Source organism: Cryptotermes secundus, unplaced genomic scaffold, assembly GCF_002891405.2.
Source record: "Cryptotermes secundus unplaced genomic scaffold, Csec_1.0 scaffold291, whole genome shotgun sequence".
In the NCBI taxonomy this organism is placed as follows: domain Eukaryota; kingdom Metazoa; phylum Arthropoda; class Insecta; order Blattodea; family Kalotermitidae; genus Cryptotermes; species Cryptotermes secundus.
The window spans coordinates 239,590-255,522 of NW_019731571.1; the positions used below are offsets into that span (position 1 = coordinate 239,590).

The 15,933-nt window shown below is 39.3% G+C and overlaps 1 protein-coding gene across 1 annotated transcript; it reads right to left on the bottom strand.

Annotated features, from left to right (window-relative positions):
- LOC111867106 (origin recognition complex subunit 6) lies at window positions 1-15,927 on the bottom strand. The gene is made up of 6 exons (XM_023856625.2): window positions 15,682-15,927; window positions 14,364-14,493; window positions 12,131-12,294; window positions 9,111-9,194; window positions 659-843; window positions 1-259 (listed from the first exon to the last, which is right to left on the bottom strand). The coding sequence occupies exons 1-6, from the start codon at window positions 15,750-15,752 to the stop codon at window positions 135-137; spliced, it is 759 nt and encodes a 252-aa protein (XP_023712393.1). The 5' UTR covers window positions 15,753-15,927; the 3' UTR covers window positions 1-134.
- Between the last annotated feature and the right edge of the window lie 6 nt (window positions 15,928-15,933).

Genomic DNA, 15,933 nt, shown 5'->3' on the forward strand with positions numbered 1-15,933 from the left:
TCACATTGCAGCTCACATATGATATATTTTTTTTTAAATTACTATACCTACAATATGACAAATGACTGATAAATCAAATTTCTGTTCTGTGCAAGACATCCAAAAATGAAATAACATGGTCTGGTATGACTGTTTTAGGGCTCCACATTATCACAGTCTTCAAGTATGCTCTTTTTCCAGTCCTCATAACTTTGTGAATTGGAAGAATCAGGCAGTGCCTTCCTGGAGGGTGGTGGAAAAATTTGTTCCATTCCTGAACCTAATGAAAGAAAATTATGTCATTAGTAGGCAGGTTCACCAGATCTTTTCATGCAATATCATAAAATATGTATAAGTCTGGATATACTGCTATGAAACAGAAGGTAATTAAAAGATACTGCTACCATCTAAAATGCAATGCATTTACATGATAATATCCAACCTACTTTAAGATCTACTTCTGAGACAGCTGAATTTCAAAAGGAATCTCACACCCACCTTACATACCCACTGAATCTGACACATTTATAGTTCTTTCTACAGGGTTCTGACTTGTCCAAAGCAAAACATAAAATTGCATATACTTCGAATGCATTAAGGTGACATGTTCTTCCTCTTACAGCTATATTTACTTCTAGAAGTGATCCCTGTGTCATACTATAGAAACACTATTACCTACCCATACTTTTCAATTGGCTTCTTGGGTTATACTCATCTTCTTCAACATTACATGATGATGACTTGTGGCTGAGATGAAGTTCTTTTGCATATTTTTCAAAAGTGTTTGCAAGTTTCAGAAATGCTGACTTCTGGATATGGCTCATTTCCAAAAGTTTTGCACGGTCCACTTTCAGCTTGCAATGCCTGCAGGCAAATAAAACAATACCATTATGTGAAGGTCAGTGGACAGAGAGGAGTTGGCTGGCTGTTATTTAACGACACTGTATTAACTGCAGAGATAGGTTAGTACTGAATTAAATCATTATGCATGGTGAACTGGAAAGGAGAGGGGGAGGAAATAGCCGTGGCCAACTTCAAGGCATTATGCTACTGTTCTTATGAAAGAGTGAGGAAGACCAGGAAAAAAATCAGAAAGGAGTGCTCCAGCCAAAGTTCAAAATGGGCATCTTCCACATAATTATTAGAAAATACTTGAGGTTACATGTTCATTAAGAGGTTTGGAAATCATCCTTAAGAGTACAGCACATATTACTGACTTTATATGGATTACATCCAACTGTGGGGTTTTGTGTCGTGTCATTACTTTAATGACAACCCACTTCTTCAGAACAGTTTGTACGTCCTGAAAAGGACCGTTGGTTGCAGTGTGTTGAGGCAGCTGAGTCAGTTGACTGGCCGCAGTGCGGCCGTTGCTGGAGGTTGCTTGGTTGTTGGAGAACATTCGCTAGCCGAGCGCGGTTGCAGGAGTGGAGAAGCAGTAGCTACGCCAGTTGCCCAGCATGTCGGGCATGACTACCGGCGAATTGAGGCGGCCGAGTTGCCCAGTGAGTCGGGGGTGTGACCGCCGGACAGCTGAGGCGGCTGTTGTTGCTTGGTAGCATCTTCCAACTGCGGCGGACATTACCCTTCCTCTGGGTTCCCAAATTGTCTCTGACTTCAGCTACCAGCTTCTCACAGCAACAGTACACACAGACTGTACCACAGAAGTTATTACTAACTCACCCTCTCTCTCTCTCTCTCTCTCTCACTCACTAACTACACAACTTCCTCACTAATTTGTCATGTTCATCAATATTAGTTAAACAGAATTAAGTGACATATGTGACCAGAGTCACGTGCAATATGGTGCATCATTAATATGGCTACTTCAACAAAATCCAGTCATGCATGGATTACTCACACAGTGTTCAGCAGAATGACCACATGAACATATAGTACAAAATGGAACTGGGTTTGCAATATGCCTAATGCAAGGGCAGCACAAAACATAACACAGGCTCAATACTGGCCATAAACATATCCCACAGGCTCACTGAATAAATTAAATATATACCTTGCCCTCATATAAAAGCACGCACATACAGAGGGGCAAGAGCACTCCCAGACAGAGTTTTCAACAGACATGAAACACATTTTAACCAAAATTAACACATATTACAACGAAACATAATTTTGAAGAGACAACCCAGCACACATTTGCTTGCTATGTCTCCTGCAGAAGGTGAGAGAGCTTGTGTTGCAAGAAGTCACTCCTAGGACAGGAAGGAACAAGGACATCTGTAATTTGTCATGAAAGTCATGCGACAAGGAGGGAGGTAAGAGTGTGCTACCTGATGGGAGAATATGGAAATGACCTGTGTTACTGGTAGACGATACCAGTGGCACAGCGATTGCCCCCACACTGAGCGGAAATCGGCTCAATACTGAACCTAAAATAATATGCGTGTGTGAAGTCAGCAGCTTGTCAAAAAGTGGAAGAGAAAGGCAAGATGGACTCCCTTTGACACTGCTGTGATACTGAAGAGAGAAAAGCAAGCAAACTAAAGGCTTGTTTTCATGTGGCATTAGTCCTGATATTTATGTCATAGTGAAGAGTCATGAGGTCATGAGATCTAAAATGTTGTAAAGTTCATGTAACAGAATGAAATCAAGTCTGACATCCAATGACATCTGTCACTACTTAAGTTCCACGTGCCAAATTCACTCTCCTTAGCCGAGGTCATTCCAAAAAATCTGTCAAATACCAGGCCATGTGTAATATTTTTACGGTGAGTTGTTAGCTCCACGCCCCACCCCCAAGCTGGAGGAACACCAATTGTTGGCTGTCCACAACTGCTTATTCAATATGTTCACAGCTGGCCTCCACATGTGGAGGTCATTTACTCCATCTGCAACCCGAGGACACGCCATGCTACAGTGACATGGGACCCACTTAACAAAATGTAAGGAATCTCTACAGGGTAGGTTCAATAACAGTTGCAAAAGACAGCAAAATATAAAGTAGATTTAGTGGGAGTAGAAGATGTCAGATGGGCAACAGGGGCGTCACTGAACAAGCAGGTGATCGTACACTTTCTTGTGGGAATGGGAACGAGGAGTGAGTTATGTAAAGGACTGTCTGCACCTATGAAAATCACATCAGCAGTTAAGAAGACAGTTTGATAGTGACAGGATGTCACTATATAATATATAATACAGAGAGGATCAATGGTATGAGACCATTGTTCTGAATGTTTATGCCCCAGCAAAGGATGGAATTGATGATATAAAGGACAGCTTCTATGAGGAACTAGAATGTGCGTTAGATAAGTTCCCTGTGCACCACAAGAATTTTTTAGATTTCAATGCTAATGTAGGTAGAGAGGATATGAAGAACAGACAGTAAATAGGTCACGAATGAATGTGAAACAGCAGTTATGGACATAATAGGTTTTCTATGTACATCAAGAGGTAGCAGCACAATCCAGCTTCATGACAGTCTAGGTAGCACACATGCATGCACATGTTCAGAGGCTAGTTTCAGTAGTCAAACTAGAGACTGTGCTTCAGGAGTGTACTATGAAATTGCACCATTCTGTTGTGTGTTTTCTGTGGGCAAAAGAATTCAATGCAAAGGATATTCATAAAGACATGTTTCCTGCTTGTGGTGGGAAGTGTCACGTAAAGTGGTTAACCACTGGCTTACAAAAGCGTCACTGATGATGAAGAGGTTAAAATGAAGGAGGGGATGTGGCTGAGACAACAGTCAAAGGACTTCTATGCTGCAGGTTTTCACATACTGGTAAAGTGATGGGACAAGTGTATCAATATTGTTGAGAAATAAATGTTTTTCCTACATTCAAATATCATGTGTTTTACGTTTTCTATCCATTTGTGATCTATTTGCTGACTCTCCCCCATATTTTCAAACTAATAAGTGGGAAGTGGACTTTACATGAAACTAGTAATGATAATGGAGTTAGAGAAGTAAACTTTGCCACATTCATAAATCTAATTGTCAAGAGTACAATGTTCCCACATCCTAACACTCATAAATTAAAGTCAACAAATCCTGATGGAAGACACAATCAGATTAAATATATTTTGACAGACAGGAGATGACATTCAACTATACTTGATGTCCAATCTTTCAGGTGGGCAGACTAATACCAATAACTATCTGGTAGTGGGAAAAGTTAAGGAGAGACTGACAGTAATTGAGTGATAAAAAAATCTGATTCAGAGAGGTTCAAATAGGTTTACAGCTTTGAGAAACTTAGATGGCAATATGGATGTTAATAGAGCTTGCGAAACAATTAGACAGGATATCAAAATATCAGCCAAAGAAAGTTTAGGTTATTATGAACTGAAATAGTATAAGCCATGGTTCAACAAAGGATGTTCAAAATCATTTGATCAAGGAAACAAGCAATTACAATGGTTACAGGATCTGAGCTACATAAATGGGGGTAATACTATAGCATGTAGAACCATAATATATGAAGCTAGAAGATATTTCAGAAACAAAAACATGGAATATCTGAGAGGCAAAATTAACGAGTTTGCTACAAACAGTAAGAACAAGAACATTTAAGAAGGGTTATCAACCTATAACGGACTTGTTAAAGGATGAGACTGGTGATCTGCTTGCAGGTTCCTACAACATTTTGAAAAGGTGGAAGAATTGCTTCACTCAGCTATAGAATGTATGTAGGGTTAGTGATGTTAGGCAGATGGAAATACATACATCTGAGCCACTAGTACCTGAGACTAGCCCCTTTTGAGTTTGAAATTGCTACTGAAGAATAGAAAATGTGAAAATCACAAGGTGCTGATCAAATTCTGGTAGAAATGATTCAAGCAGGAGGTGAAACATTATGTTTTGAGATCCGTAACATGACCAATTCTGTTTGAAGCAAGAAATGCCTAGTACATGAACGAGTACCAATTTACAAGTAGGGCAACAGAACCCACCATAATACTTATCACTGTTATTAACCTCATACAAAATTTTATTCAATATCCTTCTCTCAAGTCCATATGTAGAAGAAATTATTTGGGATCACCAGTGTGGGTACTGACATAACAGATCAACTACTGACAAGATTTTTCACATTCATTAGATATTCAGACTTCAAGGAAGTCTATGACTAAGTTAGGTGGGAAATAATCAACAATATTCTCATTGGGTTCAGGGTACCCATGAAACTAGACATGCTTATTAATATGTGTTTAAACACAGCCATCTATTAAATTCCACATAGGTAAATATTTGTGTGATACATTTCCTATTCAGAATGGTCTAAAACAAGGAGAGGCTTTATCTCCATAGCTTTTCAACTCGCTTTAGAATATGCCATAAGGAAGGTCCAGGAAAACCAGGTTGGACTGAAATTAAATGGGACCCACCATCTTTTTTTCTATGCTGATGATGTAATAATCTATTGGGAGATAATATTGCTATTGCTGATTTATACACACTTTATAATTCACTGTTGCACGCACACACTAGTCCTCTCCAGGTAACAGTCTGACTGGATCACACACTCCCAGTATTACACATAAATGCAGTCTTCAACTTGCATTTTAAATCTTCACAGGTCTTTTACAAACTTCCTGTTGCTGTCACTTTTACTGTTACTGAAATGCTCAAAACACTCTCAGATACTCTGAAACACACACTAAACTGGAACTATGCTACAAGCCAAAAGGTAGCAGGATCGAGTCCCAATGAGGCGGATTTTTTCAGTCGACCTAATCCTTCCAGCTACACTGTGCCCCTGGGGTAGACTCAGCCTCTAACAGAAATGAGTAAACTTAACTCAGTGTCAAACTCATATTGCAACTGATTTATTACTGTTTGACAGTTACAGTCTTGTTTTTGTGGGGAGGGGATGGGTCTGTCTTTTGTATATGCTGCTGGCCCTTGCCAGCACAATCTTTCTCGGGTCCGAGTCCCTTGGGACTCGCAACCATATTTTACTGTCTAGATTTGAGACTCCCCTTTATGTCCCCTCCTACAACTCGCAGGGTCATGGTGGAGGTATTCGACCCTGCCTCCAAACAGGTATAAAAAAAGTCAAAGTCACATTGTGACTGACAGTCAGTCAGTAAGTCTTGGTGTTGAGCCCCATCTTGGATCATGACCAGATATGTATTATTGTCTGACACTTAGGGTCTTGTTTTTGTGGGGCGCCCTCTCTGATGACAGGATGGGTCTGTCTTTTGTATATGCTGCTGACCCTTGGAAACGCAATCCGAGTACCTTGCATCTCATGATCATATTTTATTGCCTCAGGTTTGAGACTTCCTTTTTTGTAGCCTTCTACGACTCACAGGGTCACAGTGGGGGTATCTGACCCTGCCCCACACAGGGGTAAACTGAACTGCTGGCATTATTCTCATTATATAACCTCAGCACCGACCATTCAGAAAACAGCAAACAGCGGACGGCAATTTTGCTCAGAAAGGGTGACATCTAATCAGCAGTTGGCTGTCAGCAGAAGATATTATACATGTTTAATAAACTCTCTAACTCTTCAGTTCAGATAATGATTAAAATGAAGATAACATTGTATTATTCATTGCTTATTCCATATCCCCATAATGAGCATTAGAAGGAGGAGGAGGAGGAATACTGCATCACCTGCTCTGTTATTCAGAGCTTCTTGTCAAATTGTATTGTACATAACTGGAAGTTTGGTAATGAACTCATACTTACATATTTCAACCAATTTCGGATATAAGAGATATCCGTTCAAATGAAGGTTTTTCAAAATTATATAAACTGTCAACTTCAATATTGCAACAAAAAGGAAAAGAAAGGAAAGAAAAAATTAGTTGAAAAACAGAGGAACTGCATTTGCAGTTACAGACTCAAATCTGAGCTCGTATGACACAGACAGGTATACGAACATGGCCAAATGACCTCCCTAACATTGCGAGTATAATAGACCTTGAGCAAGTTGAAGTGAAATGCAAAATTTTGGGTCTCATTTGTAATCATACAGAAAATCTACAAAAAGAGATTTTCCCAAAATAAGTCAAATGTGACAAGAGCTACTAATGATCATAACTATTATTTCCCAAGGCAGGCTACAGAAAGCATGAAAATAACACTGAAGTTGGTGCCAGTGATGATGAGAAACAAACAGCTGTTCCTTTGGATAAAATAATAAAGCAAATATTTGTTTGAATAATCTGTTTAATACATATGCATCTACTGAAGACAGAAACATTGATGACTTCTATCCCACATATTTTGTTAGATGGCTGGATATCAGATCCTCTTTGCAGTGACTATGAACAATAAAGCTTTACATGTTGTAACGGTATGTAATTCAGGGACAATCCAACATTTCACAAGATATCGCTTCCATCTTCAGGGTCAAAGATTAAGACAATCAGATACATACATACATACATATACATCTGCGTTTCAGATTATTCACAAATGTGCACAGGCACAGAATATAAAACATGTCAACAAGCCAACAAGACATTGGAAGCATGTACATTCACAAACAAAATCACTAGCATATATAATCCATACTTGTCAAAAAAAAAACATAAAATTGTTAAAAGGAAATACAGATTGCAGCAAATACACATACAATAGTTAAAAAGCAATACAAATTGCAACAAGTACACATACAATAGTTAAAAAGCAATACAAATTGCAACAAGTACACATACAATAGTTAAAAAGCAATACAAATTGCAGCAAGAATATATGAGCACAGCCAAGGACATAGAGTTAAATGAAGTGTACACTGTCAGACACCTCTTGACAGGTCTTGACAGAAAAGCAGGAATTCCTCAACAGTATAAGAAGGGTTTTGAAGCAATACATCCTTTAGTTTCTCAATAAACTGTTTTTTGTCATGTACCAACTCAATTAAAAAATCAGGCAAACTATTAAAAACTTTTACACTCATACAATAGACCCCTTTTTGCCTCTTTGTTAGATGCGATTGAGGAACATGAAGGTTTCTAACTTGTCTTGTTGATTTACCATGAATTGTATGATTAAAAGTATAATGCCCCAGATTGTTTACCATTAGTATCATTAAAGATAAAATATATTGAGAAGCCAATGTCAAAATTTTTAATTTTTTAAAAACTGTTCTACATGATTCTCTGGGTTTCATTCCCAACATTATCCTGATGGCCCTTTTTTGTAAAAGAAAAATCTTCTTAGCCTCCCACGAGTTTCCCCAAAATACTATCCCATATCTCATAATTGAATGAAAGTATGCATGGTAAATCATCTTTAGTGTTTCAATATTGCTATACAATTTCATGTTTCTTATTGCAAAGCATGCCTTGCCCAATCTGGACAGCATCGATTCAATCTGTGACTTCCAATTCAGGGTCTTATCAATTTCAATGCCCAAGAATTTAACGTGGGTTTCCTGATGCAATATCTCATCATTAAACTTTAAATGTATAGACATATTATCTCGATTAGTTGTATCAAATTTTACCACTTTAGTTTTCTTCAGATTTAGAGACAGGCCATTAACTGCAAACCAACGGCTTAAAGAATTCAACACTAAGTTAGACCTTACTTGGATTTCATCAATATCAATACCAGACACTACTATGCTTGTATCGTCTGCATACAACAATAACCTATCATCAGTATTTAATGCTGATGACAGGTCATTGATATATAAAAGAAACAGCAAGGGACCCAAAATCGAGCCCTGCGGCACTCCATATTCAACAATCTCCCATCCTGAACAACATTTTTCATTCCCATTAGTATACAATTCCACTCTTTGCCTTCTATTTCCCAAATATGATTTCAACCATCTTAAAGTTTTACCACCAAGTCCATATACCAGAAGAAGAAGGCAGGAAACTAAACTCTTGATTAGTTTACTCTTCAACCTTGAGGATAGAGGTGATGTTCCTCTAAAACATTAGAGCTCTCTCCAAATTATATCGTGTTACAATTCTAATACTGCTAGACTACTACTCTGAATGTGTACATACCAGCAACACTACTGTAACCACTGGCACTTGGGATTTGAGTGCTAGATCATGATTTATTAACCCAGTGAAGCAACTTAACATTTGTTTTGAAACAAAACAGAAAACTCAAGCAAGACCCCATGAACTGCCTAAACTGATTACAAGGAAATGGCTATCCGTTGGAATTAAAAAAAGTGATTACGAAATCATACTTGCAAGCTACAATCACTGCTGTGACATTGTACACTGGGTGACTGAGGTCCACCACCGCTCCATGGGCATCTTCACTTACATATCTGAAATCAAACAAAATGTCACTATTATTACCATATAATATTCAATTACTTGCTGAAATGTAATTGGAAAAAAATCATATAAGGGTTCTATGTATATAAGTAATGAATTAAACCACGTGATTCTGAATGCTGTTTATCACGCAGTTGACAACTAATCAGCTGTGCATAAAATACTCCATATGGAACCAAAAGGGTCACAGCCATCATTATAAAACTATGGCCTCAACCTAAGCCAGGTCCAACGAAACAAATTCTTTTCAAGATTTTAACATTACCATCTCCATGCCTCCTTAAAGGTTTCTAAACCAAAACCATTTCTTGTTTCCACTGCTTACGCTACATACCCCATCCACGTTATTCTTCTGAAGTATTCTGAAGCGTATGAACCATGAAGCTCATTAGTATATAATCATTTGCACTGCAACATTACTTCCTCTCATATCCAAGTATGGCATTCCATTAATAATTTGTTCCCAAACATAATGCGTGTCCTTTGCTCTGGACAAAAGACTGATTTTTTTTATCTCTACATGCTCGTAATGAGGTAAAATTACTTTTACACACAATGTCTTTCGTAAACAACCAAATGTGGCTTCCTGGTTGTAAGGAAAAACAAGTAAGTGGTAGGCTAAGATACTTGCAGTGATAAACAGATAGGCAGACTGTCAGCTGCACTGATATACAGTTACTGTTTACCTTGTATGGCTCTATGGCCACACTTGCAAGTGCTGAATCTGCATTCTTCATGTTTCTGTTCATGTAACATGTCCAGAAAGTTGCTTTCTCCTTATTTACAGCACTGAATCGAGACATTCAAACAAACACAGATATATACAGCAGGGTTTTCCACATGTGGGGGGGAACCACATAAAACTTGTAAAAGGTTTCACCATTATGTATCCTGGTATTTGAGTTCCGGCTATATTAGTGACTCTCGAGCTGGTAGAGAGAGAGCTTCGAAACTTTCTTTGACAAGAGATGATGCTGTGCTAACCAAAGAAAGCTTGACAAAACTGCAGTCACCTTCCAATCCCTGACATGATTAGCTCAACAGACAAAGGTTTCAACCACAACAGCATGAAGAGCAAGAATGTTACTTCTACTGCCATTTAAATCAGACAACTTCGAGCAATTGATGAATGTCTTACAAATGAAGCTATGTTCTATCTAAGTGAGTATACCTGTGCTCAGAAAAACATGTACTGCAGCAGTATTAATCTGAACCCAGACTTTCCAAATTTACCTTCATGATCGGAAGATCTGATGGAGGTGGGCCATTACTGCATACACACAGTAGGACCTTTTTTTTAACAGACTGTTAATTCATATCAGCAAGGTAAAATTGTTCCTGTGCTTAACTAATTAAGCATTATGCCATGAAGGCATATGGGGGAGTTGATGTATCGTAGATCCACATATTCTCAACCTCAGCACTAGTTGGAGTTGAGTGGTCAGCTTCATGCCCCTGCACTTTATCCCCAGAGAAAGCGCTTCCAGTACCCACTGGATGGATCCCAGAGCCAACCTATATGAAGTGGAGAACAGAAAAATCTCGCCCCTACTGGGACTCAAATTTCGAGCCCTTGGCCATCCAACCCTTGAGACAGTTGCTATACTAACTGCACCATTCCAGCTTGTTATGTCAGTGATACTCTTTGGCCGTTTTTTGAGAGCATTACCATAAAAGAAAAGCTATAAGGTTGTTTTATGCAAGATGGTGCTACAGCATGCACTTATTATTCCATTAATGTTTTAAATGAGGTGTTTGTAGGCAGACTGACAGGTTGCAGACCATGACTTGCAAGATGACTTTTATCTGTTCAGAAACATAAAAAACAAAAAATGTCAATAATCACCACAACTTAAGCATGACATCTGTGAAACAATCATATCGATGAATGTCTGTGAACTCAAATTAGTATACAACAATCCTTTCAAGACACTTGAAGTTTCTTTAGGAGCATAAGAGAGATATTTTGAGCACCTAATGTGTTGATGAATTATTCTAAACAACTTATTTACTTTAAGAACTGAATTTCCATGCCTAAAATGTGCCATATATAAGCCACCAATCCAGACTGACTCCTTGGAGGTGACAGCTAAGGTTCTGGCTAACAAGCCAACAATAAGACAGGCAATGTGGTCATTTATGAGAGACTCTGTATCTGGACCTGGAACAGACTACTCACCTTAATCCATGAAGATATTGATGACATATTTTAATTATTAGATTTCTGATAAGGAGAAATAAAAGATGAAATTTTTACATAAATATTGTAACGTGTTTCATTACTGAAGACACCGTTCGGATTGTTAACTGGTTTATTCAACAATCTACAACTATCGGCTACAATTAATTATCACAATGTTACGGGTTTCCACTCTTTACAAACCCTATAACAAAATCTCTTAACACTATCTTCAAGAGTCTTCACGTATTAATAACGCGGGAGCTATAAAAGTCTCCCTGAATTACACACTCTAGATATAACTGTACTACAGCACTCACTAAGCCTCGAAAGCACAATAAGTCTTCCGCTCGCTGACTTCTTAGTTGTCGCGCACGCGTCTGTAACTCGTAACTTGCGAACTGAGAACTTGTTGATAACACACTGACTCTCGCTTGCTGCTCAGCCGGCTTTTATTCCGTTCGCTGTTGCTAGTTGTGACGTGGCGTATAGCCTAGCAGCGCTGTTACCCCTTGGTGACGTCACCGCTGTTGACTTGCGTTGCATAGCTTCAAGGTTGCGGGGACTCGGCTAACTTCGGCTCCACTCGGCTCACTTTGGCTCCGCTCGTGACGTCACTGCGGGGAGAGTGGCGGGGTGATGACTCGCCTATTACGCGAGCGCTACGTTACCACTACGTGCCGCTAGGGAGGTAGGGGTCAACATGTCACAATATTTTTGTCAGAAATAATGGCAACTTCCACTTACCTATGCAATATCTTCTGTGCCAATGACATTGCTTCACTAACACCAAACTGAACACACAGATCCTTGATAGTAATGTGCTTTTCAATGCCTAACAATTTTTCAATTGTATGGCAAAGAGATGTGTAATTTTTCTTTGTAACACCTGCCAGTCTGATGGCATCAAGCTGTAACAAGAACAAAGATATTTCGAGCAGAAGCATGCATACACAAAATACGTGCTGTTCAAATTAAACCTGTTCACGGTGCTGCTAGCAAACATGCCCAGTCACCAATAATCATGTGGCAGTGTCCATGACACATTACAAGTGAACCTAAAGCTATGCAACAAAAAGCATGTCTGAACAAACATGAACATTCTGACATGGTGAAATGCTGGCACTCCAGCTGCACAACCCATCCATGCCAGACCAATAAGCTGTCATTCATTCCTTAGAGAAAATATTATCAACTAGACAAAATTCATAGAAAGAAGTGTGCTGTACATGGAAATGTGCGCGTCTCAAAGGCTTGACCAAGCCGGGTTCACATTGTCAAAACACCTAAGAAAGTTTCAAAAGTGGAGGAACCTGTTCATGGAGACAGATGTCACAGCATTCATGCATTAGCAGTGGAATTTGACGAGTGCTGATACCAAGCAAACAAATGTGCAATGCCTGGAATATCACGAAGCATGTGTCTGCAAACGCTTGCAGTCACAAACAACAGTTTATTGATGGAACACTGGCAGTGCTACCAGGTACAGGGTAATGGGTTTTTGAGATAGACTGTGGTGGATGATAAGACATGGTGCTACAACTTTCAGCTCACAGGGAAGCTATAGGCATGCAATGGAAACATCTGTCTGCTCCCTGCCCTTATGAATTCATGTCCCAGTCACGTGCAGGAAAGATTATGTTGACTGCTTTCTTAATGACCAAGGAATTGTTGTTGCTGGTGTTCAAGAACTCTGCCATCATTACCAAGAACTCTCACAGTCCTGTGCACCATCATCAAGAGAAGCTGTTATGCCAAGCAAATGAGGGGTGCCACCACACATCCTCATGTGGCTCACTGTCCAGTAAATGCTGTGCTTTGTATAATCCCCCACAGAGTCTACGTTATATGGCTCCCTCAAGGAAGCACTGAAAAGCCACTGATTCAGGGTTGACAAAGGCATAGTGGCTATGGTGCTACAATAGTTCCAGGAGAAGCCCAGGGAGTTACCTTGAAAGGAAGCGGTCTCCATAGTCTAGAGGTAACGTTCCCACCTCACGACTCGTGGTATGCGGGTTCAAATACCCGGTGGAGGTCGTCGAATTTTTAAGGGCGGAAAAATTCAGGGAACAAGTCCTCCGGGAGGGACTTTAAGCTGTGTCCCGTGTCATAACTTTACGGAACGTAAAAGAACCTCATCCTCAAAGGGGATCACTGAGCCAAATTCCAGGACGTTTCCCGCCCAACAATAATCTCTAAGGCCTCTGATAGATGGGGGAAGCATTACAGACACCGCTAAGCAAGTGGCCGAACTCTCATGCTCGGCGGGACTGATTGTACGCACCATTTATCGGTAGGGTAAAGAGACTGGTAGAATATTATAGAGGGAAGCACAATAAATCAAACTGGTCGCGGTGCAGGGGAAACCCACCCACTCTAAATAACTAACTACCTTGAAAGGAGATTCATCTGTTGGTGTGTCAATGAGATACCTCCTTCAGTGCCCATTTTCATACTTGAATTTGACATTTTGGTACAAATACACACCTGCTTACTGATGCACACACAATGTTTTTCCAGTCATGCTTCATGTCAAGCAAGATACTGCTTGCATTCATATTCAGTGACGTTTACACGACAGCATTTTCAGTTGTTTGATTCACTGTGGTTTATGTCAATCTGTAGTTTTCAATTACTGCTGGGTTACATTAATTAGGATTCAATAGGTAAAGTTGTCCCTGTACTTAACTAATTAAGCAGTAAGCCATGAAAGAGCATGGGGGAGTGGATGTATTGATCCGCTTCTTCTTGTCCTTGGCGACTAATTCAATAAATGAACATATTTATAAATGTAACACTAGCTGCATGGTGTGGTGGGGGATAAGCAGCCACTTCTCAATTTTACTGTTAATGTTTTTATGAAATGTGGTTTCCCTTATTAAATCCCACAAATAATGGTACTGGTAATTAAAAGTTTAGTCAGCAATTATAATTATGTGCTACATTACGTTGTATTGTGTAAATATAAATGCTAACATACCCTTTCAACTGGGACTCCAATTACTGAAGCTGCTAAATCAAGGCATATGACGATTTGGCAAGTTTCACTGATGTTGATAGCACATGTACTAGTCTTCAGATGCAGCAGTCGATGTAATTCATGCCCTTTCCTGAATATTATTGAAAATGCATTGTTTCAATATAAAGGAAACCACAGAGAATAATACAATTCGACATGGAACTGCAGGAAAGGCATTGTCATAGTTTAACATCTCGGTTAAAATATACCTTCAAGTGTCTCCACTTAATGCTGTCCATCTACACTTACTCTTTACTTACTTACTTACTTATGGGGCTGAGCCCTTCTGGAGGAGCCGCCAATTCTGCAGCTACTCAAGAATTTCCCAGCATTTTATGGAACCCAAAAGTTCATTACCGTGTTCACAAGAGCCCTCCACTGGTCCCTATCCTGAGTCAATTTATCCAGTTCATACCATCCCATTCTATCCCTCTAAGATCCATTCTAATATTGTCCACCCACCTACGCCTTGGTCTTCCCAGTGGTCTCTTTCCTTCTGGCTCTCCCACCAATATCCTATACGCATTCCTTGTCTTCCCCATTCGTGCTACATGCCCTGCCCACCTCATCCTTCTTGGCTTGATCATTCTAATTATACCTGGAGAAGAGTAAAAGTTATGAAGCTCCTCAATGTGCAGTTCTTTCCAATCTCCTGTCACTTCATCCCTCTTCAGTCCAAATATTCTCAACACCCTCAGTATATGTTCTTTCCTTAATGTCAGAGACCAAGTTTCAGAACCATGCAGAACCACAGCCAAAATTATAGTTTTGTATATTTTAATTTTTGTTTTTGGACAGCAGACTAGAAGATGAGGTTCTGAACTGAATGGTAGCAAGCATTACCTGAGTTCAATCTCCTCTTAATTTCCTCCTGAATCAGGTTTTGACGTATTATCGTCATTCCCAAATATCTAAACTGAGCCACATTTTCAAAACATCTGTTTCCTATCTTTATGTCATGATTTTGCCCTGCATTTTGGTGACAAGACAGCAACATATGCTTAGTTTTTTCTGTGTTTACTTCTAGTCCAACCTCTTTACTTGCGTCAGTTAAAGTTTGTATATGCTCGAAGGTTTAGTGTTCCGCCTGATCCTTTAAAAAAAAAAACTTTGCGCTCTTCCTGAGCAAGGATCCAATTCCATGCCAAATTATATAGCATAAGGACAATATTTGAGGGCTTAATCTGGGAATTATATGGCAAAAACATAATTCTAAAATTTACACAAAATAAGCCTGTGACTAATATAGCTTCACATAGTATTCATTAACCTCACTTACCTTATAACGACTTCGGACTGCAAACCTAACTTCGAGCCTAACAAAACAAATAACCTCATTTGTGAAGTCATTATTCAACTGCTCACAGAGTACCAATCCGTAATTCCAACATTCGAAAGTCAAATTATCACAAGGCAGCCCTAAACTATCAATAAATTATATGCTATTTAGTATTCAACAGTCCAAGTAAACACCCACTCTTATTCAACCGCCAAATTATGAAGTTCAGGGTAGCCATTATCGCCTAATTTA